Source organism: Zootoca vivipara, chromosome 8, assembly GCF_963506605.1.
Source record: "Zootoca vivipara chromosome 8, rZooViv1.1, whole genome shotgun sequence".
Taxonomy (NCBI): domain Eukaryota; kingdom Metazoa; phylum Chordata; class Lepidosauria; order Squamata; family Lacertidae; genus Zootoca; species Zootoca vivipara.
The window spans coordinates 7,311,449-7,338,687 of NC_083283.1; the positions used below are offsets into that span (position 1 = coordinate 7,311,449).

The following is a 27,239-nucleotide window of genomic DNA, read 5'->3' on the forward strand; positions in this document are numbered from 1 at the left end:
GTAAAGCGAAATGAGCGCTGCAACCCCAGAGTCGTTCACAACTGGACTTAAGGGGTCCCTTTACCTTTACCTTAAAGTTGTAAATAGTCTTCTACCATCAAGAATGGTATTGCCTTTCAAGTAAACAATGCTTGATTGAGCTTTACTGCTTCCACGAGTGTTTTATTGCCATCGGCCATATGCCATCCTTTCAATGCTTAGGCTGTGCGATAGTCCCTCTACTGTGCAAGGGAGCCAGCATACACGCAAGGAAGTGTTGCTGGACCACCTAGATATTTACGGTTGGAGATCGTAAAATCGTCTTCAAATGTTGCTGGGTATGCTTGCTTGCATCTCTCTCCTATAAATATTCATTTGTTATTTGGGCCCCACCTCTCCTCCAAGCATCTCGAGGCTGCATACATGTTTGAACACTGCAAATTGCTTCATAAATGCTAAACTGTAAGCATCTACGGAGCTTCCCGTAGAACTTCGCCCAGTGACTCAGAGCAAACAGCAGTGATCCAAATCTATCGCTGCCGCTTTTCTTCCGAGAAGGTACTGGAAACTGAAGGTAAAGTAAAGGCAAATGATCCCTGGACGGTAAAGTCCAGTCAAAGGTGACTATGGGGTGGCGGTGCTCATCTTGCTTCAGGCTGAGGGAGCCGGTGTTTGTCCACAGACAGCTTTCTGGGTCATATGGCCAGCATGAATAAACTGCTTCTGGCGCAATGGCACACTGTGACGGAAACCAGAGTGCACAGAAACGCCGTTTACCTTCCCACCGCAGCAGTCCCTATTTATTTGCTTGCACTGGCGTGCTTTTGAACTGCTAGGTTTTCAGGAGCTGGGACAGAGCAGCGGGAGCTCACCCTGTTGCATGGATTCGAACTGCCGACCTTTTGATCGGCAAGCCCAAGAGGCTCAGTGGTTTAGACCACAGCGCCACCCAAATCAGCCCTCTGGTCTGCCTAGCCCAATGCTGAGTTCTCTGCTCCAGCAGCCACCACCTGTCCAAGATCAGTGTTGATATAGCCTGACTTTGCTGTTTCCCGCTTCATCACCACAGCCACTATGCCGCCCCCCCCCCCCAGCTTCAATCAGGTAAGCTGCAGTAACTCTGGTATCTGGAAAGTGACTTTGCCTTAGGACATTAGCTGCTATTGGCAAGCGACAGCTTTGCCCATGCTCAGACCTGTTCCTTCAGATACTATTACAATGGATAATGTTGTGGGCTGAGGTCCCTATGCATGCAAGCACACGCTCTGCTGCTTATCTGCCCCACCCCCCCCCCACCCCGGTGGTGGTGTTTTGGGGAAATGTATTTATTTGTTGCATTCACTGTTGCTGTTGCTTATTAAATTTGTAGACCGCCCTTCTTCTGAAGGTCACAGGGCAGTTCAGAACTGGCAGGTCCTCCAGGCATACTCCCAGTATTCCTGATTATTGGTCATACTGGCTGGAGCTGATGGGAAATAGCCAGAGGGCCACATGTTCCCAATGCCTATTCTACAAGATGGTCAGACATGAGGCATGAGAAGCTGAAAGTAGTTTTCTTCCTTGATGTGTCCTCCTATACCATTTTATCTTCCTCTGAATTATGATTCCCTGTGCGAGGATGGGTGAAACTTGTCAATATCTGTTTCTCATAATCTCTCATTTGTCCGTCCAAAGTTATATTCTCCACATTTACGCACCCATTTGTGATATATCTATTTTTGGCGATTTTCTAAAAGAAAATTCACCACCATTCTAGTGTGGATTCCTCCTAATTTCTTATTCAATTTGCCTGATATGCCTAAAATCTTTTGCAAAGTGATTTCTTCTAATATGGTATTTTCAGGAGCGTACATATTTTTAGACCTGGGATATGCATTTTTGTATGCAATTCTCGGCTGGAGAAGTGCATTGCAACATATGGAGAAGTGGGAATTCTGAAAGATGGCCGTGTTTCAATTTATGCATTGCCTCTGATAGTGCAAGTCTAAGGCTGTGGTCCTACATTGCCTGGGAGGTTGTTCCAGGGACCCCGGATCTCTCACATTACAGAGGGGGGGGGGTGGCACATTCAGAGAAGGAGATCTGACCGAATGTGCCCCTTCTCTGAGGCTCCCAGATGTTCTGCAGGCAGTGCCCCACTGAAATCAGAGCTCAGATGTTCAGCGAAATGAGCAGCGACTAGCCATGACATCTCTGTTCACTGCTGGAGGCAACAGGCTTCTATATTTAGGTGCTGAGAATCCGGTGCAACTATATGCTCATCGCTAGGAATCCCAGAGGCATCTGGCTGAGCACTCTGAGAAGAGTATTTTGGACTAATTGGGACTTCTCCTTGATCCAGAAGAGTTCTTCTTATGTCCATAGAGAGAGAGGGTGTGCAGAGCATGTTCCTGCTCTTTCTCCTTGCTCCTCTGCCTGGACGCTCACTTGGAGAGGGTGGCTGCACAGGTAGCAGTCACAAGGAAGAGGAGCTGGAGAGTAAGGAGACTCCACAGAGATTAGTCCTGGGCCCTCCAGTGGGATGTGGGCCTCAGCAGGTGTTGAATGATGTCAACCCCTCGTGCTGGCACTTCTTTCAAAAAGTGCATTAGAAACAAATTCTAATGCCATTCTTTATTTGTTGTTGTTTAGTCCAGTGCTTCCCAACCAGTGTGCCTCCAGATGTTTTGGGACTACAACTCCCATCATCCCTAGCTAGCAAGACCAGTGGTCAGGAATGATGGGAGTTGTAGTCCCAAAACATCTGGAGGCACACTGGTTGGGAAACACTGGTTTAGTCATTTAGTTGTGTCCGACTCTTTGTGACCCCATGGACCATAGCATGCCAGGCACTCCTGTCTTCCACTGCCTCCCGCAGTTTGGTCAATCTCATGTTCGTAGCTTCGAGAACACTGTCCAACCATCTCGTCCTCTGTCGTCTCCTTCTCCTTGTGCCCTCCACCTTTCCCAACATCAGGGTCTTTTCCAGGGAGTCTTCTCTTCTCGTGAGGTGGCCAAAGTATTGGAGCCTCAGCTTCAGGATCTGTCCTTCCAGGGAGCACTCAGGGCTGATTTCCTTCAGAATGGATAGGTTTGATCTTCTTGCAGTCCATGGGACTCTCAAGAGTTTCCTCCAGCACCATAATTCAAAAGCATCAATTCTTCGGCGATCATTCTTTATATTTTCATAGAAGGAACCCAAGGGTCATCTACTCCAAGCCCCTGCAATGCAGGGGGGATCTGACTTGCCCATTTATAAGAAAATGCTGTTATCTCTAGAAGCTCGAGTTACTTCTGGCTCCACAAGAGAGATGATGTTCCTCATGATGGGTTTTGTGTTTGCTGCAAATAGATATTCTTGTGGAAATCTCTTCCCTCCCAGGGTTGCTGGTGTCCGTGTTTGTTTCAGTCTACCAATGTGGAGCACGAAACAAATTGATTGCTTACATGGGAAACACTTCATTTGTGCTTATAGCTGGGAGGTTGGAATGTGCTGCTGTTTGTAGCGGTCAATTCACGTTCAAGTTTGGAGCCCCCCCGTCCTGCTTTGCTAAATGACTTGGGTTCGCTTCTCCTTCCCTTCCTGTTCTTTTGTTATGCCGGGGAAAGCTTCTGTCTATTTGCAAGTCCTCACTTCTGGTTCCAAAACACCTAGCATTCGCGGAGAAGCTTAGTCTGTTTTCTTTATAAATTTTTTTATTTGATTTTGCAATTTAATCTTCAACACATTTATCATATTTTTTAAAAAATAAAACAAAACTCCCCCCACTCTGTGACTTTCCTCAACTTCCCCTTCTGGTTCTTTAACTATTTGCTACTTCTGCTTAATTTTTCTATCTTACTTTTTGTCTTTTAGCTAAATGCTCTTATATTCATATCATTCTTAAACTGGATTTTCTTCAAATTACATCTTACATTTCATTAATTTCCATATTGTTATCTCTTAATATTTACACCTGCTTGCCAATCAGAAGGTTGGTGGTTTGAATCCCCGTGACAGGGTGAGCTCCTGTTGCTCTGTCCCAGCTCCTGCCAACCTAGCAGTTCGAAAGTGCACCAGTGCAAGTAGATAAATTGGTACCACTGTGGCGGGAAGGTAAGCAGCATTTCCGTGTGCTCTGATTTCCACCACGGTGTTCCATTGCACCAAAAGCTGTCTAGTCCTGCTGGTCACATGACCCAGAAAGCTGTCTGTGGACAAACACCAGCTCCCTCGGCCTGAAGCGAGATGAGCGCCGCAACCCTATAGTCTTCTTTGACTGGACTTAACTGTTCAGGGGTCCTTTACCGTTTACCTTCATAGCACAAGTTTAGTGCTCATTTCCATGTTATTTGCTTCCAGAAAACATATCTTTGCAAATAATACAGAAATGAGTGCTTAATATGCATTATGTTCCACTATAGTTTCAGAAGTGGTGTTTATGTTGTGTGAAAGCTCAAATATAATGTGGAAATTAACAGTTAGGGGATGGTCAGTGGAATGAAATAAATGTCATGTGAATACAGCCCTAGAGAGCACTTGCTAATTCGCCTGCTCTATGCTTCCTGATCATTGCACTATGGAAATGAAGAGAGACCTCTGGTGTATTTAACCACAGCACATCCCAGCTCCAGAGCCTGGGACCTGTTCCAGCCAACACAATTTCATTTTCTCCATAACCAAATCCCCAGTGTGCTTTTACCTGAAACTATTCCTAACTCCTTCCCCCCACAAACAGATGGCGCAGCAGATAAAATGAAACATGCCGAAATAATGTTTTGCTACCTGTCTCGGCGAAGCAGGGGAAACTGCAAAATTTAACGAAGGGGAAAGGGAGGTTGACTGCTGTTGGGAATGCAGCTATTATTACCAGCTCCAGGGATCAGGGAGAAGTCGGTTCATTTTGCCCATAAAGGTGAACCTACCTGATTAGCAATTTCCAAAAGGGTATGAGAACAGGAACGCAACCATCCTTCGAAATAAATTTTGTGATGCAGTTCCGCAGGCAAATAATGCATACCAAGAAATGCATATCTTAAAATAAAGTATATATAGAAATGCATATATGCATGAGAATAACATTTAAAAATGCACTGTATTAGGGGAAATAGGATAGTATATAGAAAGAAACAGCTGCCCACAGCTACTGTCAGTGGGTGAAAGTGTGTCTGACCCTGCTTCCTGTGCCACCTGTAAAAGGTCTCTGTAAATCTCCCCCTGGAAAACTACAAGGCACAACTGATTGATTGCTCTTCCTGCTTGTTTGTTTGTAATTTAGAGCATTTGTACCTCAATCTTCAGCAATAAAGTCTCCCAGAACAACTTGCAGATAATTAAAAGAAGACAGTCTTTACCCACACTTGGTGTAATGGTTGGAGCATTGGACCATGACCTTGGAGGCCAAGGTTCTAATCCCCTCGTACCAGTTGCTGTGAGAATGTAATAATAATAATAATAATAATAATAATAATAATAATAATAATAATTTATTATTTATACCCCGCCCATCTGGCTGGGTTTCCCCAGCCACTCTGGGCGGCTTCCAACTGAATATTAAAACAGTACAGCATTAAACATTAAATGGGGAGGGGGTAGAACCATTTACACCACCTTGAGCTCCTTGGGAAAATAAAAGGTGGTACTGTATATAAATGTAATAAATAACTAAGTAAGAGTGGGGACTGCCATCCTAGTCAGTAGAAGTGTTACTGTACTGAACAGATTACCTTCAGCAATATTAGAGAAGGATCTTACAAGGAGTTCCCTCATGTGTTGATATAGAATCTTAGAATCATAGAATCATAGTGTTGGAAGGGAACCCCAAGGGTCATCTAGTCCAACCCCCTGCAAAGCAGGAATTGCGACTAAAGCATCCATGACAGATGGCCATCTAACCTTTGCCTAAAAACCTCTAAGGATGGAGACCCCACAACCTCCCGAGGGAATCCATTCCACTGTCAAGCAGCACTTATTGTCAAAAAGTTTTTTTCTTATGTTTAGTCGTGTCACAGTGGCCGGAGCGGGCTACTTCAGAGTAACGACTCTACACAGCTCTGCATTTTATCTTTTATTGGTGCTGCGTATTTACAGTGCTGAAGGCAATGCTATTTACAAGGACACATCTTCTCAGCTTGAATCAGAACCTCCGAATGGCGTTTGGCGCGTTTTTCTCCAACATAACAACTTGGGGAGACCCATTCTCTTCCCTCTCCGCTTTCTGCGCAATTCCGGAGTTGGGGGGGATGGGTCTGCCCCCCTTGCTTGCCCCTTCCTGTCCCACCTGGGACCCTGGCTCCGCTACCTTGTCTGAGCCTCGGACACGACTTCCTGCTTCCCCACTGGAATCGGAACTCTCCCTGCTTTCCCCTGCGCTCGGGGATGGGCTTGAACTCAGGAGGGGAGGGACTTCACGATATCCCCTGTCCCTCACATCCATCCCCCTCCCAAGCCCCCCTTCTCCCCTCCCCGGGGGCTCCCCGGGTGTCGGTGATGACTGAAAGCCTAAAAACTCTGTACTTTCCGAACCCGTAGGTGTGAACACCTCCCCCCAGTCCTGCGAGCTCCCTCCTTCCGCCTGGGAGGACTGAAATCCCAAAAAGTCCGTGGCGTCAGAGCTGGTGGGGGTAAAAATACGCTGCCAGTCTGCCTCTTCCTCTGACGGGGTGGACCTTGGAGACGCCCATACTTCTTCCTCCGGGTCCTCAAACTCTGCTTCCCATCCCCATGGTGAACTGCTCTCCACTACTTCCTCCCCCTCCCCTCCCCCTCCCTTTCCATGTGCCAGGGCTTGGGTCTGTGTGGGAAGAGGGCGTGAAATTCTTCCACCAAGAATTCCTCCTGTATCTGAGTGGCCGGGACCCATTCATTCTGGGACGGCGGGGCATCCTCCCATGCCATGAGGTACTCCAGGCCCCCCACCCCTCTCCTTGAATCAAGGATGGCCGTGGCCTCATTGAGTTGCTCCCTGCCTCCCCTCTCCCCCCCTCCCTCAGGGGTCTGTTCGCTGTCTTGGAGCCTGCTGCTTTCCCTGTACGGCAACAGCAGCGATCTATGAAATACTGGATGCACCCTCATGTCCTCTGGCAGTGCCAGCCTGAAGGCAACCGGGTTGACCTGTTGCGTGACCGTGAAGGGGCCCAGCCGTCTGGGTGCCAGCTTTTTGCACCTCCCTCTGGTGGGAAGGCCCTCCGAGGACAACCAAACCTTGTCCCCCACCCTGATGACCTCCCCCTGTCGCCTGTGGCGATATGCCCCCTTCTTGTATGCTTCCTTGGCTCTCTCCAAGTGTTCTCTGAGCTGCTGGTGCACCGTCTCCAGTTCCTCTGCCCAATCCTCTGCCTGTGGGCCCTCCTCCTCCTCCTCCGCCTCCCTGTCCGGGAAAGATCTGAGGTCGCGCCCGTAGTTGGCCTTAAAGGGCGACACCCCTGTGGAGACGTGCACTGCATTGTTGTAGGCAAATTCTGCCAGTGGCAGGCGATCCACCCAGTCCGTTTGCCTCTGGCTGACGTAGCATCTCAGGTACTGCTGCAGAATGGCGTTGACCCTCTCCGCCTGTCCATTGGTCTGCGGGTGCCGAGCCGTCGACAAGCTGACCTCCACCTGCAGGAGGTTCATGAGCCACCTCCAGAACCTGGAAACAAATTGGCGGCCTCAATCCGAAATAACTCTTAAAGGTAATCCATGCAGTCTGAATACGTGGTCAACAAACAGTTTGGCTGTCTCTTCTGCAGAGACCGCCCTGGCACACGGTATAAAATGGCACATTTTGGACATGAGGTCCACCACCACCAACACTGCGGTCTTGCCCCTGGACGACGGCAGGTCTGTGATGAAGTCCATGGACACTACTTCCCACGGCCTGTGCGGTGTGGCTAATGGCTCCAGCAACCCTGCTGGTGCTGCTCTGACCACCTTTGCTCGCTGGCAGGTGTCACAGCCCCGTACATAGTCCCGAACATCTTCCCGCACCCCTGGCCACCAGAAGTGTCTCATGACTAGGTGAGTGGTTTTGTCCCTTCCAAAATGACCCGCCGTTGGGTTGTCGTGCATCTGCTTGAGGACCTTACCTCTGAGCTGGTTGGTGGGCAGGTACAGGGCTCCCCTGTAAAAAAGGAGCCCCCCGCGTTCTGCAAAGTCCTTTGCCTGCTCCCTCCCCCCTCGCAGCTCTCTGAAGATGCGGGTGGCAAACTCATCTGCTGCCGTCAGTGCTGTGAGTTCTGCCTCGCTCACCACTGCTGCTCCGCAGGACCATGCTGATGGGGGGGAAATGTGCCAGGGTGCTGGTGGCAACTCCTCCTCCATGTACTCCGGCTTGCGGGAGAGGGCATCCGCCCTGACGTTCTGCTCCCCCGGTATGTAGTGGATGGAGAAGTTGAAGTGCGAGAAGAACTCTGCCCACCGTATCTGCCGCTGGTTGAGCACCCTGGCTGTTCTCCAGAACTCCAGGTTTTTGTGGTCTGTGCACACCTGAATGGGGTGCTTGGCGCCCACCAGGAAATGTCTCCAGTGTTTAAACGCAGAATGGATCGCGAGAAGTTCCTTATCAAACACTGTGTAGTTGCGCTCTGGCTGTGTCAGCTTTCTGGAGAAAAAGGCACAGGGCCTCCACTCTCTGTCGGCATCCAGTTGCAGCAGGATCGCTCCCAAAACTCTGTCTGAAGCGTCGGTTTCCACGCGTAGGGGCACATCCTGCACCACGTGGAACAGGTTCTGGTCTGAAGCGAACACCCTCTTGAGGCTTTCGAACACTGCTTGCGCCTCCGGCGTCCACCTGAACTTCTGCTTGCCTCTCAGGCAGTCCGTGATGGGAGCCGTAACACGAGAGAAGTTCTTGATGAACTTCCTGTAGAAGTTGGCGAAGCCTAATAGGCGTTGGGCATCTTTGCGCATCCTGGGGCTGTGCCAGTCCAGGATGGCCTGCACCTTGTCCTTGTCCATCGCTAGCCCCTCGTCTGACAGCTTGTAGCCCAGGAAGTCCACCTCTTTGGTGTGAAACTTACACTTCTCCAGCTTCACATACAGGTGGTGCTCCTTCAGGCGCTGCAACACCTCCCTGACATCCTTCACATGCTGCTCGGGGTCATTGGAGTAAATAAGGATGTCATCTAGGAAGACCAAGCAGTTCTTGAAGAGGAGGGACCCCAGGACGTGGTGCATGAAGGCCTGGAAGCATGCTGAGCCCCCTTGCAAACCGAAGGGCATCACCAGATATTCAAAAGAGCCCAGCGGCGTGAACATCGTGGTCTTCCACTCATCGCCTTCCCGGATCCTGATCAAGTTGTACGCCCCCCTCAGGTCGAGCTTGGTGAAGATCTTGCCCCTGCGTGCCGCTGTCAGCAGATCGTCCACTCTGGGCATTGGGAAAACCACCGGTTCTGTCATGTTGTTCAGCCGTCTAAAATCCACCACCAGGCGGCGCTGTTGCGTGTCTTTCTTGTCCACCCAGAAGACCGGGCTGCCCCCTGCTGCCTTGCTTTCTCTGATGAACCCCCTCTTGAGGTTCTTGTCTATAAACGCACGCAGATCCTCCAGTTCCTGATCTGACATGGAGTACAGCTTGGCTGGGGGTAGTGTGGCCCCTGGCACCAGGTTGATCTGGCAGTCAAACGACCTGTGCGGGGGTAGGTGGTCGGATTCCGCTTCACTGAAGACCTCCTGCAGGTCCCAGTACGGCTTGGGTATCGCCTCACCCCCTTTGACGTGCATGGTGGCCACCGTGGCTATTGGAGGCCCCTCCCCTGGTTGGTGCTGCATGCAATGTTCCAGACAAAAGTCTGATCCAAACGTGATGCATCTCTGGTGCCAACTGATGGAGGGGTCATGGCGCGCCAGCCAGCTCATGCCCAAGATGATGGGGGGGTCTGAGATGGTGGTGACGTTGAATGCCAGTGTCTCAGAGTGCCATCCCACCGTCATTCTCATGGGGGGGTCTGGTGGGTGATGGCCCCTCCCAGCAACTCCCTGCCGTCAATGGTGGAGACGTACAGGGGAAAATCCAGCTGCAGAAGTTGGATCTGGTGCGCTTCTGCAAAGTTTCTCGAAAAGAAGTTGGCCGACGCCCCCGAATCGATTAACGCGAGGACCGTCAGGGGATACCCATTAGGGAGTGTTAGCGTCACTTCTAGAACCACCCCTGCTCTGGGGGGGGGGTGGGCTGGCGCCGCTCCTCGCTGTGCGGGTGGGTGGGCTGGGGCTGTTGTTTGCCGATTGCGCCTGGCTGCTGCCCCTTGTCTCCTGCAGCCAGGCTGTCTCGTTTCCCTGCTGTGGTGCTGCGTCAGTGGGGGAGGGCACAACCGTTCCCGCCTTTCCTTGCCACTCAATGCGATGTGGGCAGTCTCTGACGAGATGCTGAGGGGAGTTGCAGAGAAAGCAATTCCCGCCTCTTCCCTCCTTGCGTCTTAGCGCCGCTGGGGTTTGAAAAGCCCCCCCCCCGCGCGCGCTATCAATTTGCATGGGTTCCTGGTCTTGGCTGGCCCCTGGCATGGCCTGAGATGGCTGTTGGGGGAGTGGCTTCTCCTGCGACCGTGGGAACCAAGCTCGCTTTGTGCGCATTGGCTGCTTGTCGTTCCATCGGGATTCCTGTCTCACCCCCACCGCCAGAGCCGATTTGCTCAGCTGATCCATATTACTGGGCTTTGGACCTCTCGAGAGCTCATCTTTCACATCCTCATGAAACCCCAGGTAGAACGCCGCTTCCATCGGAGGCGAGTGCAGTTCCCACCCCAGTCTGTGCACCAGCATGGTGAATCTTGACCAATATTCGCGAACTGTCATTTTTCCTTGTCTCAAATTATGCAGTTCCTCTTTGGTCTGGTCCATATACTATCAGACACATACATTGTTTTTAAAGCCCCTAAAAATAGTTTGACATCCTTCATGCAAGGATTTTTTGTCGCAATCAACGGTCTAAGCCACTCCCTGGCTGCCCCGGTAAGGTGTTCCACTATAAACGCTACTCTGTGCGCATCATCAGGGAACTCATCATGGTGCAGCTCAAGAGCATACACGATCTCAGTCTCAAAGCCATGATATTCCCTCGGATCTCCATTGAACTTGCTTACTAGGGTCCCTGCTCTCCTTCCTGGCAGCACTTGGAGTTGGGGTCCCCCTCCTCCCTTGTTTTTCTCTGCATCCAGCTTGTTCTGGAGGTCCACCGCCACCGCCCTTAACTGCTGCTCTTTCTCCTGTAGCGCTCTCACCTGTTCCGCAAGGTGTTGCCTGTCCTCCTGGACCTTCTTCGTCTCTTCTTTAGCTGCCTTCAATTCTCCCTGTGCCTGCAACGCCAGTTGCTGCAGGTCCTGCTGGGCTTTCTCTGCGATCTGCCGCCATTTCTCCGCTTCTGGCGCGCTCATCCCGGCAACTCCAAAGTAGCCCAAAAAATGATTCGGAGGTTGCTGTCACAGTGGCCGGAGCGGGCTACTTCAGAGTAACGACTCTACACAGCTCTGCATTTTATCTTTTATTGGTGCTGCGTATTTACAGTGCTGAAGGCAATGCTATTTACAAGAACACATCTTCTCAGCTTGAATCAGAACCTCCGAATGGCGTTTGGCGCGTTTTTCTCCAACATAACAACTTGGGGAGACCCATCCTCTTCCCTCTCCGCTTTCTGCGCAATTCCGGAGTTGGGGGGATGGGTCTGCCCCCCTTGCTTGCCCCTTCCTGTCCCACCTGGGACCCTGGCTCCGCTACCTTGTCTGAGCCTCGGACACGACTTCCTGCTTCCCCACTGGAATCAGAACTCTCCCTGCTTTCCCCTGCGTTCAGGGATGGGCTTGAACTCAGGAGGGGAGGGACTTCGCAATATCCCCTGTCCCTCACAAGTCGGAATCTCTGTCCTTGTAACTTGAAGCCATTGGTTCCAATTCTACCCTCCAGAGCCAGAGAAAACAAGCATGTTCCCTCTTCCATGTGATATTTGAAGATGGCTATCCTATCCATAGCTGCCAAGTTATCCCTTTTTTAAGGGATTTTCCCTTATGCTGAATAGGCTTCCTCGCGAGAAAAGGGAAAACTTGGCAGCTATGATCCTATCTCCTCTCAATCTCCACTTTCCCAGGGTAAACATACCCAGCTCTTTCAAGCGCTCCTCTTAAAGCTTGGTTTCCAGTCCCTTGATCATCTTGGTTGCCCTCCTCTGCACAACTTCTAGCTTGTCAACATCTTTCTTAAAATGAGATGCCTAAAATTGGACACAGTATTCCAAGTGTGGTCTGCCTAAGGCAGAATAGATTGGTACTATTAAACTTTGGCCACCACATCAGAAGAGAAGACACCCTGGAAAAGTCCCTGGTGTTGGAAAAGATGGAGGGCACAAGGAGAAGGGGATGCAGAGGACAAGATGGTTGGACAGTGTCCTCGAAGCTACGAACATGAGTCTGACCAAACTGCGGGAGGCAGTGGAAGACAGGAGTGCCTGGCATGCTGTGGTCCATGGGGTCACGAAGAGTCAGACACGACTAAACAACTAAACAACAACCTTCATCCATTGATCTGGACACTATACTTCTGTTGATGCAGCCTAGAACAGCATTAGCTTGTTTTGCTGCTGCCTCACACTGTTGACTCATGTTAAGACTGTGGTCCACCAAGACCCCTAGATCCTTTTCACATGTACTACTAGTAAGCCGGGTGCCCCCCATCCTATATTTGTGCATCTGGTTTGTCATGCCTAAGTACAGAACCTTACATTTGTCCCTGTTGAAATTCATTTTGTTAGGTCATGGTCATTTTGAATTCTGATTCTGTCTTCTGTGGCTTGGTGTCATGACAGAAGCACAGTATAGTTTTGGCTGGTCAGGCGCACTGCCCCTATCCACAAGAACCTAGGATTTCTTTGGTGTCAGTTCACCATCTACTCCCCCAACAGTGCCCAAACTTGGGAAAGAGGAATTGTCTAAAGCCCTTAGCATTTTTAATCTCCCTATTCAAGATCTCTTAGCTGTGGCAAGCCTTGCAATATTCTGGAAACTGGGGAAACATTAATCATAGTTGGGAGTTAAAGAAATTACTCATGTCATGCAGGCCTTGCCTTCTTCCGATAGAGAACAGAAAATGAGCAGCTCAACAATAGGGTGAAATAAATGTTTGCTAACCTCGGTGATTGCTTGGGCTAAAAATAAGCCACCGGCGCAGGGATCAGCCAGGCTCCACAGCACCTTATGAGCAATAAAAGTGGTACATTGCTTACATCCAGCTGTGGCTTTGGGTTTCTTTCAAGGAAAATTGGATTCTGGTCTAGGCAGGGTGAGACCCAAATCAGCGGCCAGTTAGCTTGCAAAAGGCAACATGTAATGGCTGTTTATTGGATTTATTGCACACTTTAATGCTCCACCTTTCCTCTCCCATGGAGCTGCAGGTCTGGACCAGCTCGACTATTATGCAGAATACAGGGACTTCATTGGGTGCAGATACCAGACCCTCCAGATGTCCCCATTTCCCAGGGACAGTCCCAGACTTACAGAAGCTGTCCCAGTTTCTGAATTGATCCTGGAATGTCTTGCTTTTCCTTAAAGGTAAAGGGACTGCCGATCATAGCTGCCAAGTTTTCCCTTTTCTCGCAAGGAAGCCTATTCAGCATAAGGGAAAATCCCTTAAAAAAGGGATAACTTGGCAGCTATGCTGCCGATCAAAAGGTTGGTGGTTCGAATCCACTCGGTAGTGGTGAGCTCCCATTGTTCGGTCCCAGCTCCTGCCAACCTAGCAGTTCAAAAGCACGCAGTGCAAGTAAATAGGTACCGCTCCGGCGGGAAGGTAAACAGTGTTTCCGTGTGCTGCTCTGGTTTCGCGAGAAGCGGCTTAGTCATGCTGGCCACATGACCCGGGAAAACTGTCTGCGGAAGCGGACAAACGTTGGCTTCCTCGGCCTTTAAAGCGAGATGAGCACCGCAACCCCAGAGTCGTTTGTGACTGGACCTTATTGTCAGGGGTCCCTTTACCTTTACCCATGAGCCACAAATAACTTCCAGAAAGGGAGGAGCCCAAGCTGCTGGGCTGTGGAAGTTCATGCTTGAGAACTGCGCGTGTGTGAATGAAATAAATAAATAACATGCCTTATCTCTCTGCTCAGCTCACTTTTTCAAACACTTTATTGTAAGCGAGCATGTCTTTGCTCATGACTCACACTTGCCCTTTATTTCTGAAGCAGCATATCATTATTTTGGTCCTCTCCGAATCTGACTTCATTGATTTTTGTGCTAGCGGGAGAGAGAGGGAGAAAGAGTGAGAAATATTCTGTTCTGTGGGACAATATTTCATAAGCATAACGGAGAGGGGGACGGCTTTTCTTCTTTCTTTCTAAAGGTTCTATTATTATTTTCCCCCACCGGCAAACAAACCCCAGCTTCGTAGCTGGAAACCTAATGTAACACAGTGCCTGCCAAATATATTACGAAGCCCTGCGTATTTTCTAAGCAACACAGCATATCCTTTTTCTCGCTCTCCTGTTTTTGAGCCATGGTCTCTTTCCGTGGGGTGTTTTGTTTTGCTGCGTTGCCCCGATGGTGAGGATTATTTGGTAAAGGATTTGGTAACAGAAGCAGGCAAGTGTAACCAAAATAGTGAGGCTGGTTGTTGTTGGTTTGTTTGTTTTTTTGCTGAAGAATAAGACTGGGAAGATTGATCAGCAGTCAGGTTGGTAAACAGGTTTGTTCTTTGTCGCTTGTAGTGTATCTGGTGTTCTTAATGCAAACAATATTGTGTATTTCTCGATTTCTTCTCTGGTTCTTGTCATGTGTTGGTGGGATTTGCAAGGCTTGAACAGTACATACCATCATTTGATCTCACTAATGCTTGGTGACTGGGCCAAACCACACACAGGGCATTTACCCTTTCGGTGAAGTTTTCAGGAGTTTAATACTTATCATTAGAGGCTTTCAGACAAAGTTCAGGGATTCTTGAGCTGTGGTTCTTGCATGGCAGAGGGTTGGACTAAATGATTCTTGGGGTACCTTCTTCCAACTCTACAATTCTATGATTCTATTGGCATTTTAAAGCACAGGTGCCAACTCCCAGATTGAAAAATCCGGGATCGGAAGTCGTGCTGCGGCCGGAAGTTGCGCTGCGGCCATTTTGGAACTGGGCAGAGCAGCACCAGAAGTCGCTTCTACGCATGCTCTGCCCAGTTCCAAAATGGCCGCAGTGCCAGAAATCGCTTTTGTGCATGTCCAGAGACTCCAGACATGCGCAGAAGGGTCCCCCCCCCCGGGCTGGTAAGAATCCAGGGGATTTACGGGAGGGGGGTTAATCCGGGCTGCCAGTGGGAAACGGCTGGGAAAAGGGGGGTTTCCTGGGGAATACAGGAGACTTGGCAGCTATGATTTTAAAGCATGGGTCTTCAAGCATAAGTCAGACCCACAGGTGGTCACAAGGCCACACCAGGTGAGTCACAGATTCACCATGTTAAATTACATCTTAGGTTGATCAGATTACCACTCAGCTGAACCTCTGGACAAGGCCAGTGAGCTTTCCCTTTGCTCACCCCATGCCCACCTTTAAATACATGAAACGCAAAGCTGCACAATATGTGAAGGGGGCACATTCAGTATTGCTTGTACAGGTGATCTGATCCATCTTCAGCAGGCTTTTCTGGGCTGTAAAGCCCATTTTTAGACAGAATGTATTGGCTTTGGCGAATGAAAACTTATGTCTGCATTGATGGCTTTATCTTCCATCCATCCAAGCAAGAAGCACCATCAGAGCTCAAGGACACATCTTCAGACAGGCAAAATCACTTAAGGAGGGATGTGAAACTAAGCCAGGGGTTTGGCCTGAGGAGCGAGAGAGTGGTTTGGGAGAGAGTCTTAAGGACCAGGTGGAGAGCCCTGCAGGACCACATTTGGCCCGAAGGCCTAAGGTTCCCCACCTCAAAGCTACACTGGGAAAGGGGGGCCTTAAGGAGGGACTTGAAGGAAGAGAGGCAAGAGTAACCATTCTGGTAGAGGATTTCATGCATAGAAAATAGAAAAAGGGCCGGGATGGACCCAGGAAGGGTGGATGTGTGCAGGGCACAGCGTGGAGGGTGCCAGGGGGACTGTGGCCCTGGACACACAATTTTTGAGGGGCCCCTGATCCTGGCACCCCCAGCATGGCCTGGCCCAGTGCTCCTTTCTGCTCACCAAGGGCCATGTCAACTGGCTGGGCCCCCCCATGCACAAGCAAACAGGTGGCTCAGCACATCCCCACTTTGCTCCAGTGGGGGTGGGGTTGCTTCCACAGTGAGAGCTGGGCTGGTGCCCCCTGTGCCCTCCACGCACCTCCTGCCCCAGTGTGGACGTGCCTGCCCCGGGCACCAGCAACCGATGCTATGCCGATGTGTGGTTTTTCTGCTAATCAAATGTTTGAAGTTTGAGGGCCTGGGATGAGCAACAAGAGACATAGGATACCTTCAAGTTCTGCTGATGAGCTCCCAGAGGTGCTGTCTGGCTGCTGTCAGCAAATCGTATGCTGGATGAGATATAGTTTCCCTGCCATCGTCAGGCAAGCAAGTCTAACTTATAGTTTAGAGCAGTGTTTCCCAAACTTGGGCTCCAGATGTTCTTGGACTATAATCCCTGACCACTGGTCCTGCTAGCTAGGGATGGTGAGAGTTATTATTATTATTATTATTATTATTATTAATAATAATAATTTAATTACTATACAGTGGAACCTCGGTTTATGAACACCTCGGTTTATGAATTTTCGGTTTATGAACACCATGGACCCATCTGGAACGGATTAATTCATTTTCCATTACTTTCAATGGGAAAGTTCGCTTCAGTTTATGAACGCTTCAGTTTATGAACAGACTTCTGGAACCAATTACACCCATGCTTCAGTTTATGAACGCTTCAGTTTAAGTACTCCACGGACCCATCTGGAACGGATTAATCCACTTTCCATTATTTTCAATGGGAAAGTTTGCTTCAGTTTATGAACACTTCAGTTTAAGTACCCCGCGGACCGTCTGGAACAGATTAATCCACTTTCCATTACTTTCAATGGGAAAGTTCGCTTCAGTTTATGAACAGACTTCCGGAACCAATTGTGTTCATAAACCGAGGTACCACTGTACTGCTTTATATTCTTAAGAAAAATCTCAAAGCGGTTCACAGTACAGTCATACCTTAGGTTACAAACACTTCAGGTTGTGCGTTTTCGGGTTGCGCACCGTGCTGAACCCGGAAGTACTGGAACGGGTTACTTCCGGGTTTTGGTGCTCGTGCATGCACAGAACCGCTAGATTGCGCTATGCACATGTGCAGAAGTGCCGAATTGCTACCCCCACATGCGCAGACACGGCACTGCAGGTTGCGAACGCTGTGGGTTGCGAAGATGCCTCCTGCACGGAATCACGTTCGCAACCCGAGCGTCCACTGTATATTAAACATCAATTAAACAATCTGAAGAAAGTCAAATATAGAGTATACAGTCAAAGCAACATAATTAACAGAAAGCTAAAATATTATCTTAAAGATTTCAAAATAAAACATTACTAAGGAGGTCAACTACAGAATACATATTTAACACAAGCAAAGTTAACAAAAAACCCTAAACATTTTTTTTTAAAAAAAACCATTGGAAAGTGAAGTCAAATATAAAATGCACATTTAAAACAGCACAATTAACAAGAGAATAAGATATTATCACAAGCATGACACGGCTGTTTGGCAGGCACAAAAAGATGGGGCAAAAAAAATCCAATAGTTACCGGTAAGAGTTTGTTGGCAGGCATAGTGATGTCCCTCAGGTCTCACCTGGAGCCTCTTCAGTAGGGCTGGATAAGTCTGGCCCTGCCCCCTAGTCCAGGTGGAAAGGGCCTTGCAGGGAGGGGCCTTCACAACTCACAACCAGGCAATGTCCAGCAACAGCTGGAGACCCAAGTTTGGGAAACAATGGTTTAGAGGCTTCCAGATCTAACACCAGCACAATCACCCCTGGGACCATATAGGTTTTCGATAAGCTTCTGCATCTCCATCTCAACCAACTTCTCCCTTTCTCACCTGCTCTTTAGGTGATGACCTGAAAACATCATGTCGGAGGTCCAGGGAACTGTCGACTTTTCTGTGGAGCTGCACAAATTCCATAATGTGGATCTCTTCCAGAGAGGGTGAGTCAATAGATTTCTGTAAATGTATTTGTGCATCAGAGGGTTGCAGGTGCTTTGAAGTGAATCAGATGTCCACATTATGAGGGAAAGTCCCTCTTCTTACCAGTTGCTTCAGAGAAACAAGCCATGGGCACCATGCTCATGCCTGAGTTGTGGACTTCTGGCTGACCATGGGAAAAGTTGAATTAAATCATCCTTGCCAGCCTGGTGTCCTCCAGATATTTTGGACTACAACTCCCATCATCTCTGACCAATGACCATCCTGGCTGATGATGATGGGAATTGTAGTCCAGAACATCTGGAAGGCACAGCATGATGAGTGGACCTTTTCAGCAGTGGCACCTCACCTGTGGAATCCTCTTCCTAGGAAACTTGTCTGGATTTTGTGATGCTAAAGTAACTGTAGACAAATGCATATACTGGAGTAAAGCATGCCTTTAAATGCATATAATAGTGAAAATAACACACAAAATGCATTCTATTATAGGAAATTGTTTTGCAAAAATGTGCCTATCAGAAACAATTATATGCAAATAGATATGTGCAGTGCTTTTTTTTCCTAAAGAAAATGTTTAGGGGTACTCTCATTTTCCTACTCATATTGAAATACTGCCCCTCAATGAGGCTAAACGTAGATTCACAAAATGTTTAGGGGTATGTGTACCCCTGCCCCCTCCCCAGAAAAAAGCACTGGATATGTGAATACAGTATTAGGAAAATGCTTCTGAATGTTCATGAGGATTTGTTAAATGAAATGAAATCACGAACTGAGGTGGAAATGTGGAGAACTGAATTTAAGACTGGAAAAAATGAGAAACTGGAAAAAACTAAAATTGACAGATTTAAGCTCATCCCTAGTGTATATAGCATTGCAGCCTAAAGCAATTACTGCAATATGATATTTCAAAAGTTGAAATAGCAATCACCCCTTGTTTACGACCCTGTCCTGTTTGGAGGACATTCAGGGTGGGGGGGGGAATGCATGAAATGATTTGCATACTCAATCAGTGTTTACAACAATCAAAAGCAGACACTGGGAAATTTGGAGTGGCGTGTTCAAAATATATTGTCTTTTTTAAAAGAAGATAGAGAGAGATAGAGATAGAGATAGAGATAGAGATAGAGAGAGAGAGAGAGAGAGAGAGAGAGAGAGAGTGTATATATATATATATATATATATATATATATATATATATATATATATATATAGCCTCAGTATATCTCCATATATATATGGAGATATACTGAGGCCTAAAGGTCAAGCAGGTAGTGTGGTTGCTGACCTTGAGCCAGACATCTTGGAGAGTGAAGTCAAATGGGCCTTAGAAAGCACTGCTAATAACAAGGCATATTCCAGCTGAACTATTTAAAATTTTAAAAGATGATGCTGTTAAGGTGCTACACCCAATATGCCAGCAAGTTTGGAAAACTCAGCAATGGCCAGAGGATTGGAGAAGATCAGTCTACATCCCAATTCCAAAGAAGGGCAGTGCCAAAGAATGCTCCAACTACCGCACAATTGCGCTCATTTCACACGCTAGGAAGGTTATGCTCAAAATTCTACAAGGCAGGCTTAGGCAGTATGTGGACCGAGAACTCCCAGAAGTGCAAGCTGGATTTCGAAAGGGCAGAGGAACCAGAGACCAAATAGCAAACATGCGCTGGATTATGGAGAAAGCTAGAGAGTTCCAGAAAAACGTCTACTTCTGCTTCATTGACTATGCAAAAGCCTTTGACTGTGTCGACCACAGCAAACTATGGCAAGTTCTTAAAGAAATGGGAGTGCCTGATCACCTCATCTGTCTCCTGAGAAATCTCTATGTGGGACAAGAAGCTACAGTTAGAACTGGATATGGAACAACTGATTGGTTCAAAATTGGGAAAGGAGTACGACAAGGTTGTATATTGTCTCCCTGCTTATTTAACTTATATGCAGAATTCATCATGCGAAAGGCTGGACTAGATGAATCCCAAGCCGGAATTAAGATTGCCGGAAGAAATATCAACAACCTCAGATATGCAGATGACACAACCTTGATGGCAGAAAGCGAGGAGGAATTAAAGAACCTTTTAATGAGGGTGAAAGAGGAGAGCGCAAAATATGGTCTGAAGCTCAACATCAAAAAAACCAAGATCATGGCCACTGGTCCCATCACCTCCTGGCAAATAGAAGGGGAAGAAATGGAGGCAGTGAGAGATTTTACTTTCTTGGGCTCCTTGATCACTGCAGATGGTGACAGCAGTCACGAAATTAAAAGACGCCTGCTTCTTGGGAGAAAAGCAATGACAAACCTAGACAGCATCTTAAAAAGCAGAGACATCACCTTGCCGACAAAGGTCCGTATAGTTAAAGCTATGGTTTTCCCAGTAGTGACGTATGGAAGTGAGAGCTGGACCATAAAGAAGGCTGATCGCTGAAGAATTGATGCTTTTGAATTATGGTGCTGGAGGAGACTCTTGAGAGTCCCATGGACTGCTAGAAGATCAAACCTATCCATTCTTAAGGAAATCAGCCCTGAGTGCTCACTGGAAGGACAGATTGTGAAGCTGAGGCTCCAATACTTTGGCCACCTCATGAGAAGAGAAGAATCCTTGGAAAAGACCCTGATGTTGGGAAAGATTGAGGGCACAAGGAGAAGGGGACGACAGAGGACAAGATGGTTGGACAGTGTTCTCGAAGCTACGAACATGAGTTTGACCAAACTGCGGGAGGCAGTGCAAGACAGGAGTGCCTGGCGTGCTATGGTCCATGGGGTCACGAAGAGTCGGACACGACTAAACGACTAAACAACAACAACAAAGGTCAAGCATATATAATGCAATTTTTGAAAGAAATGCACATTTGAAGGTTTCTTCTCCTCATTGAAATTCACCCCGTCACCTATGATTTAATCAGTGGAGACAGCTGAGTCTCTACCAAAATTAGTTTAAAGTTTCTGACATTCTTTAATAAACTTGGAAACAGAGTTATCCAGATTCAGCAGAGATCAATTAATTGATTTGCCTGCTTATGCCAGGTCTTCATTCCCTCCAACTTGTTCTTATGCCACTCAAAATTACTGACAAATTTGGTGTGTATATTTGTAAACATAAAAAGAGGTAGCAGACACAGCTTATTATGGACTGGGGGGGGGAGTAAAGCAGAGGCAACGGAGAGAATGAGTATGGGGTTCCAGCCACCATAGAATCATAGAACTGATTTAAATTTGTTTTGAATATTGTACTTCGGAGCATAATAATATAAGATGAGCTGGCTGGATCAGGCAAATGGCCCATCTAGTCCAGAATCCTGATCTCATAGCAGCTGATAAGATGCCATTAGAAGACCACAAGCAGGAACAGAACTGGGTCCTCCAGAGCCCTAGGAGAGTGACCATATAAACTATCCATAGAATGCAGAAAACACAAAGGCCTGAGAGAATTGCCATTGCATTTACGAATCAAGGAAACTGCATTATATCATGTTAGATCATTGGTCTGTCAAGCCCAGGCCTGGGGGAACTTTTCCAGCTTGAGGGACACCTTCCTTTCAGCAGCTGGTGGAACAACTAATCCAAATCTTACCTTTGCATGGTAGAATAGTTTCTATACAGATTCACACCCTTCCCTATCCTTCATCCAGGCTAGCAAAAGCCATTGCCAGAATCAAAAATACTGAAAGAGATTCTGTGTGGCATGAGAAGAGTCCAGCAGGGCAGATAAAGAGGTTTAAATTTGGCCCAAAAGCCTGAGGCTCTCCATCCTTGATCTAGCCAACCCATGCTCTCCAGATCTTTCAGACTACAACTGCCATCAGCCAAAGAGAGCTCGGACAATTGGCCATGGACAATAGGAAATGTAGTCCAAAACAACTGGAAAGCAACAGATTGAGAAAGGTTGTTTTGGACTTTGGTTGTCTACAGAGGCATTCCGATGTCCCAGTCCAGGCTCTCCTGAACCCTAAAGAGGATCTTGTAAATTTGAAGCAATGCAGGATTGAGTCTTGGATATTCCGAATGCAAGGCAAAATGCTTATGGCTTTCCCCCGTAGTGGATTTGAAGGAGCCTGTTTGGCTCAAATATGGAAGAAATGCTGAAACAAGGGAGAAAAAGATCATACTAGTAAAAAAATTCAAAGAGATCCTTGACACTGAAGGGTTTTTTTTTGTGTGTGTGTTTGTGTCTTTTTTAATGGCTTTTTGTTCTGGAGTTGAAATGTGTAACACTTCAGAGAGGGAAACAAAGCACCTTAATTACTTAAAGAGCTCGCTGCTAAGGCACTAGGTGATTAAATGAAGTCAATCCTTTCATCAGTCTAAATCCAATTTTGGTGTTCAATATATATCCATTAATCTGCGGGCAAGATATATGTCTTTATTCCTTGGCAGAGCAATTGCATTCCACCCCCAGCCCCCACCTCTGATAGCGAAAGCTTGCAAAAATGAATCGTGTGTTATACTGTAGCATAATCATCTCTCTGTGCATAATGTATTTTATGATGATGTCAACAAACAAGCAGGATGTTGGCTTCTAATAGAATTGGAAATGTAACCATAGCAGGAGATAGTTGCTGTCAGGCAACAAGAACAATAGCTATAACGTTGGGGACAGGAAATGTATACCCATGAGATTATCATCCTCTGAGCATTTTACTAGTCAGCAAAAAATATTTCCATGATATGATGCATGGTTTCTTTACCTCAAAAGGAGTTGCTATGAAATGGTGTACAACTCTTGATAAGCCGCCAAGCCAAGCACAGCCCCACCCCCAACCAAGAATAACAACTGAGCAGGATTAAGGGGGACGATGACGCAATTTGAGATAGCAGACAGAGATCATGCATCTTGCACTAATAATGTCAACATTGTATAAGAAAGCTTATCTACTCTGTAGAGGATGGTTAGGGAAGTTGTGGTCCTCCAGATACTCTTGATTGACTCCTGACATCATCCCTCACCATTGGTCATGGTGGCTGCGACTAGGAATGTCAGAGAAACAGAAATGGAAGCAAAAAATTGATGTCTGCAACAGTAGAGTGATGACTTTTTTACAACCTCATTTCCCTGTATCATAATTTGATGAGCTTTCATTAAAGATTAGATGAAATCTTACTTTCAAAGAGATTTGATTAAAAAAACCTCACGGACAAAATGATTTAAAAATTTTTATTTATCAGTTTTTTGACCATTTTTGTAAGCAGATATAAAATTGAACCCAAGCCTTAGAGTCACATATATACAACATTATACAGGGTCATCAAACACACAATGAAGTTTTTTTTAGCTGCAGTAACAGTATAGACACCACTAGAGGACGATGTTTTGCTACCTCTCCTGTAGGTTCTTTTCCCAGCATGCCCGGCAGGGTCTGCTGGCTGATTTTTGAGGTCCCAAAAGGGTTTTTTTACCTTGAGCAGGTGTGACATTTGTATACCCTATGTTGCTAAGAACACACCCCATTGTGGAATTTGGTGTTGTGTCCAAATTTGATATGAAATATATATAGAATTGTTAATACAATTTTATGAAATGGTAAAACGGCATACAAAAAAATTAAAAACAGTTTGTGCGTAACCTTTTTTAATATTTCAATGGAATATACCTCATTTTAGTCATTAATAGGCAAACGTTCATCCATTTGTGCTACAGGAAATAATTTTTGAGAAAAAAAAAGTCATCTCCCTACTGCAACAGCAATCAATGCAGCAGATATGAATAATAATCACTGCTGATTCTTTCAGTCTGAAAATGATATGTAATTGTTGTTGTTGTTGAGTCGTTTAGTCGTGTCCGACTCTTCGTGACCCCATGGACCGGAGCACGCCAGGCACTCCTGTCTTCCACTGCCTCCCACAGTTTGGTCAGACTCATGTTTGTAGCTTCGAGAACACTGTCCAACCATCTTGTCCTCTGTTGTCCCCTTCTCCTTGTGCCCTCCATCTTTCCCAACATCAGGGTCTTTTCCAGGGAGTCTTCTCTTCATGGCGAAGGGTCTTGAATAACTCATAGAAGTTATGAGCTATGCCATGCAGGGCCACCCAAGATGGACAGGTCATATTGGAGAGTTTTGACTAAACAAGCCACTCCAGTATCCCTCCATGGACAAAGACAAGAGGAATATTTAATTGATAATCCCCCCCCAAAAAAATGTGGTGTGTTTCATTTGCCATTAAATCAATGGGGTGGGATAACATAATGATAGTGTAATTTACGTCACTTAATTTCACGGCAGCAGACAGGGAGATAAATAACTTACTTTGGGGGTGGAATTGCAGTGGAACGGAAGCGGTGCTCCATGTGATGACTACAGAGTGGAATGGGGAATGATGCCTTCTTAACATCTGCACTTAAGGATGATGGGAGTTGGAATCCAGCAACATCTGGTGGGTGACAGATTCCCGTTTGCAGCTTTACAGTGCAGCAGAATCTAACTCTTACCAGTTCACCGTGAATGCAAGGAATCCTCTGCTCTTCCCTCCAGAGGAGCAATTATATAATAATTGCTAAAAGATACTATAATCTGGCAACTTGGGAGAACCAAAGTCTCTGGAGACACAGTCTCAACGACGCTGTTTGCTGCATTATATGGTATTCACCTGTTTTATTCAATCAGAATTCCCCTTTACAGCACCTCTCCTTGTCTTGTTTTCAATTTATGATGCTTTTGAAAAAAGATAAATTGATTTTTGGAAGTGCATTTCCCACATCTGAGCATTGACATCTAGAAGGGTGTTGTTCCATGCTGGGATGGGCAAATCTTTCAGTTTTGGTTTCTCTCATTTCCTCATTTTTCCAGTCTTAAGTTGAGTTCTCCACATTAGTTTGCAATTAATAAAGAAAGTTCTGGTGAGAATCTGTCAGCATTTTTGTCTGCAAATTTCTCCTAGTATCCACATTCTTATACACAATTTTGCCTATCATACAATTTTTTTTGCAAAACAATTTTCCTTTAAAAACAAACATTTTTATTGATTTTCCAATAAAAACAGCCAATTAACGTATCCATCAAATCACAATCCAATTAAAAACAATAAACTGAAATAAAAAACAATCAAATTACAATCCAAATTATTAATTTTTCCGGGCTTCCCATAGTGTGGACCTCTTGAAGTATATATCCAATATCTTTATTCTTGCCTTCTTCTTCTTGTTCTCATAGTTTCCAAATTCCTATCTTAACACTTTAAAGTTCTCCGTCCCTGGCTATGCAATTCTCAATCATGTCAGAAATCATATATCTTTTCATCCATTGAGTACAGCTTTATTTGTGTATATATATATATTTTCAACTGTCTATTTGCCAGCGCAGCTTTTCCTGACTTCATTCCAATCTTCCAATCCAGGCTGTTGTCCAAGTCTATTGTTTGAAGTTTAATGACGCAGCAACTCCCAAGTTGTTAAATTATTCCAATCTGGGCTGTTGTCCAAGTCTATCATTTGAAATTTAATGACGCCGTAACTTCCACGTTGTTAAGTTGTTACTGATTTCCCGTCGTTAAATTGTTGCAATATTGCAATGTAAATGAACTGTATTCCACAGATATAAGTCATTTGGTGATCAATCAGCTTTCCCGGAGACCACACAATCCCCCCCCCCCGGGTCCTAGAAGGAGGGTTGCTAGACATGCATTTAGCCTTCTGTCTCACTCATAATGAATAAATACTGCAAACAGATACACTGTATGTTATTCCAAATTATTGTCTCAAGTCATTATAAAATCAGCTAGCAAGTATTTTCCACTTCCCACGAAAAAGGGAGGAATTCTCATTTTTCCGTGCTGCGTCATATTAACAAGCACCATCTTGTTTCTTACTTTATCTTTATCAAGTTTCTCAAGTCTAAGTAGAGCTGCACAATTGATACTTAATTATAAATAGAAATCCACCTGTACTTTTTTTAAAAAGGTTTCTTAATGAGGCTTGGCATAGAAAAACAATTGTAGGTATTGAGAAGGAAAAAAAGAATATATCAATCACCTCTGTAATCCAAACACCATGAAGTGAATCTCTTTGAAGTCTGAGCTTAATCACCAGGGACTGTGAAATTCTGCAGGTTTTTTCTCAGTCTTCTTCGGTCCAGACTATGTCTGTTTATTGTCCAAATCTAATTATTTTATCAAACAGATATTTCCGGCTATGAGAGTGACTTCGGAGAGTGCCAGCCATGTTGTGCTCTGGGACCCAGTGTCCTGCCGCTTGCACCTTGATGCAAGCTGGCAATCTCAGACAGTCTGCAGGTCTGCGAGACAGTCCTCCCCCACCCTGGGGAGTCTGCCAGGGCTAATTACCCCCATATCAACCCTGAATTACCGGCACAGCTGAGGTCCGTTTGTGTGGGAGTCAGCCATTTCTGACCGCTGGAAACAGGAAGCCCAGAGTTTTCCTAATAAAAACATTTTTTGTTATATTTTCACTGATATATGCATATATATCCACACTGTACCTTAGTATGTGCAATTTTAGCTGGGGAACTGCATTGCAATATCCAGACACATGCCAGTTTTGAAGGATGGCTTGTTTTTCAATTTGCTTGTTGTTTCATGAAGTGTGAATTAGGTAAGTTCACCTTTAAAAGCAAAATGAATCAAATTATTCCCCCCAACCCTATTCTGTGCACCACAAGGACTAATTGAGAACCCATCTTGGGGCATTCCAGTGCAGGGAGCATCCATTGAAGTTTGCTTTGCAGTTTGGAATACCATGTTTCTCCTAAAATAAGTCTTATATTTATTTTACTCAAGAAAATAAGCCTATGGCTTATTTTGGGGGGGGGGTGTGTTATTTTTTTTAATTACCGGTAAGTATGGTACCGTATGGTTCTGGGAGCCTGCCTCCTCCTGCCGCAGCCGGCGTTCCTGCTGTGGGGTCCCACTGGCTCGGGGCGCGTGGCGCTGCCGGGCACTGACCCGGCAGGCCTCCTCCTCCTCCTGCCAGCTCCTGGAGGCTTGGGGTGCTCCGCTGCTGGGCGCCAACCCGGCAGGCATCCTCCTCCTGCTGCGTGGAGCCCCGAACCAACGGGACCCAGCTGAAGCACCAACAAAGTGCCCAGCAGCACTGCGCAGAGTGCCCCGAGCCACAGCAGGAGGAGGATTCAAAGTGCTACAGAGCACTGCTGGGTCCCGCTGGCTCGGGGAGCTCCGCGTGGCACTGCTGGGTGCTTTGTCAGCACTTCAGTGGGGTGCGCTGCTGGGTCCCGCTGGCTCGGGGCTCCAGACGGCGTGCGCTGCACCTCTT

General features: G+C 46.7%; 1 protein-coding gene across 1 annotated transcript in view; it reads left to right on the plus strand.

Annotated features, from left to right (window-relative positions):
* The first annotated feature begins 450 nt into the window (after window positions 1-450).
* Window positions 451-27,239, plus strand: part of FAM135B (family with sequence similarity 135 member B) — a 125,586-nt gene continuing 98,797 nt past the window's right edge. Inside the window, exons 1-2 of the mRNA XM_035125308.2 lie at window positions 451-553; window positions 17,931-18,026. Coding sequence (XP_034981199.2) covers window positions 17,950-18,026 — 77 coding nt within the window. The 5' untranslated portion in view covers window positions 451-553; window positions 17,931-17,949. The remainder of the gene's footprint in view (window positions 554-17,930; window positions 18,027-27,239) is intronic.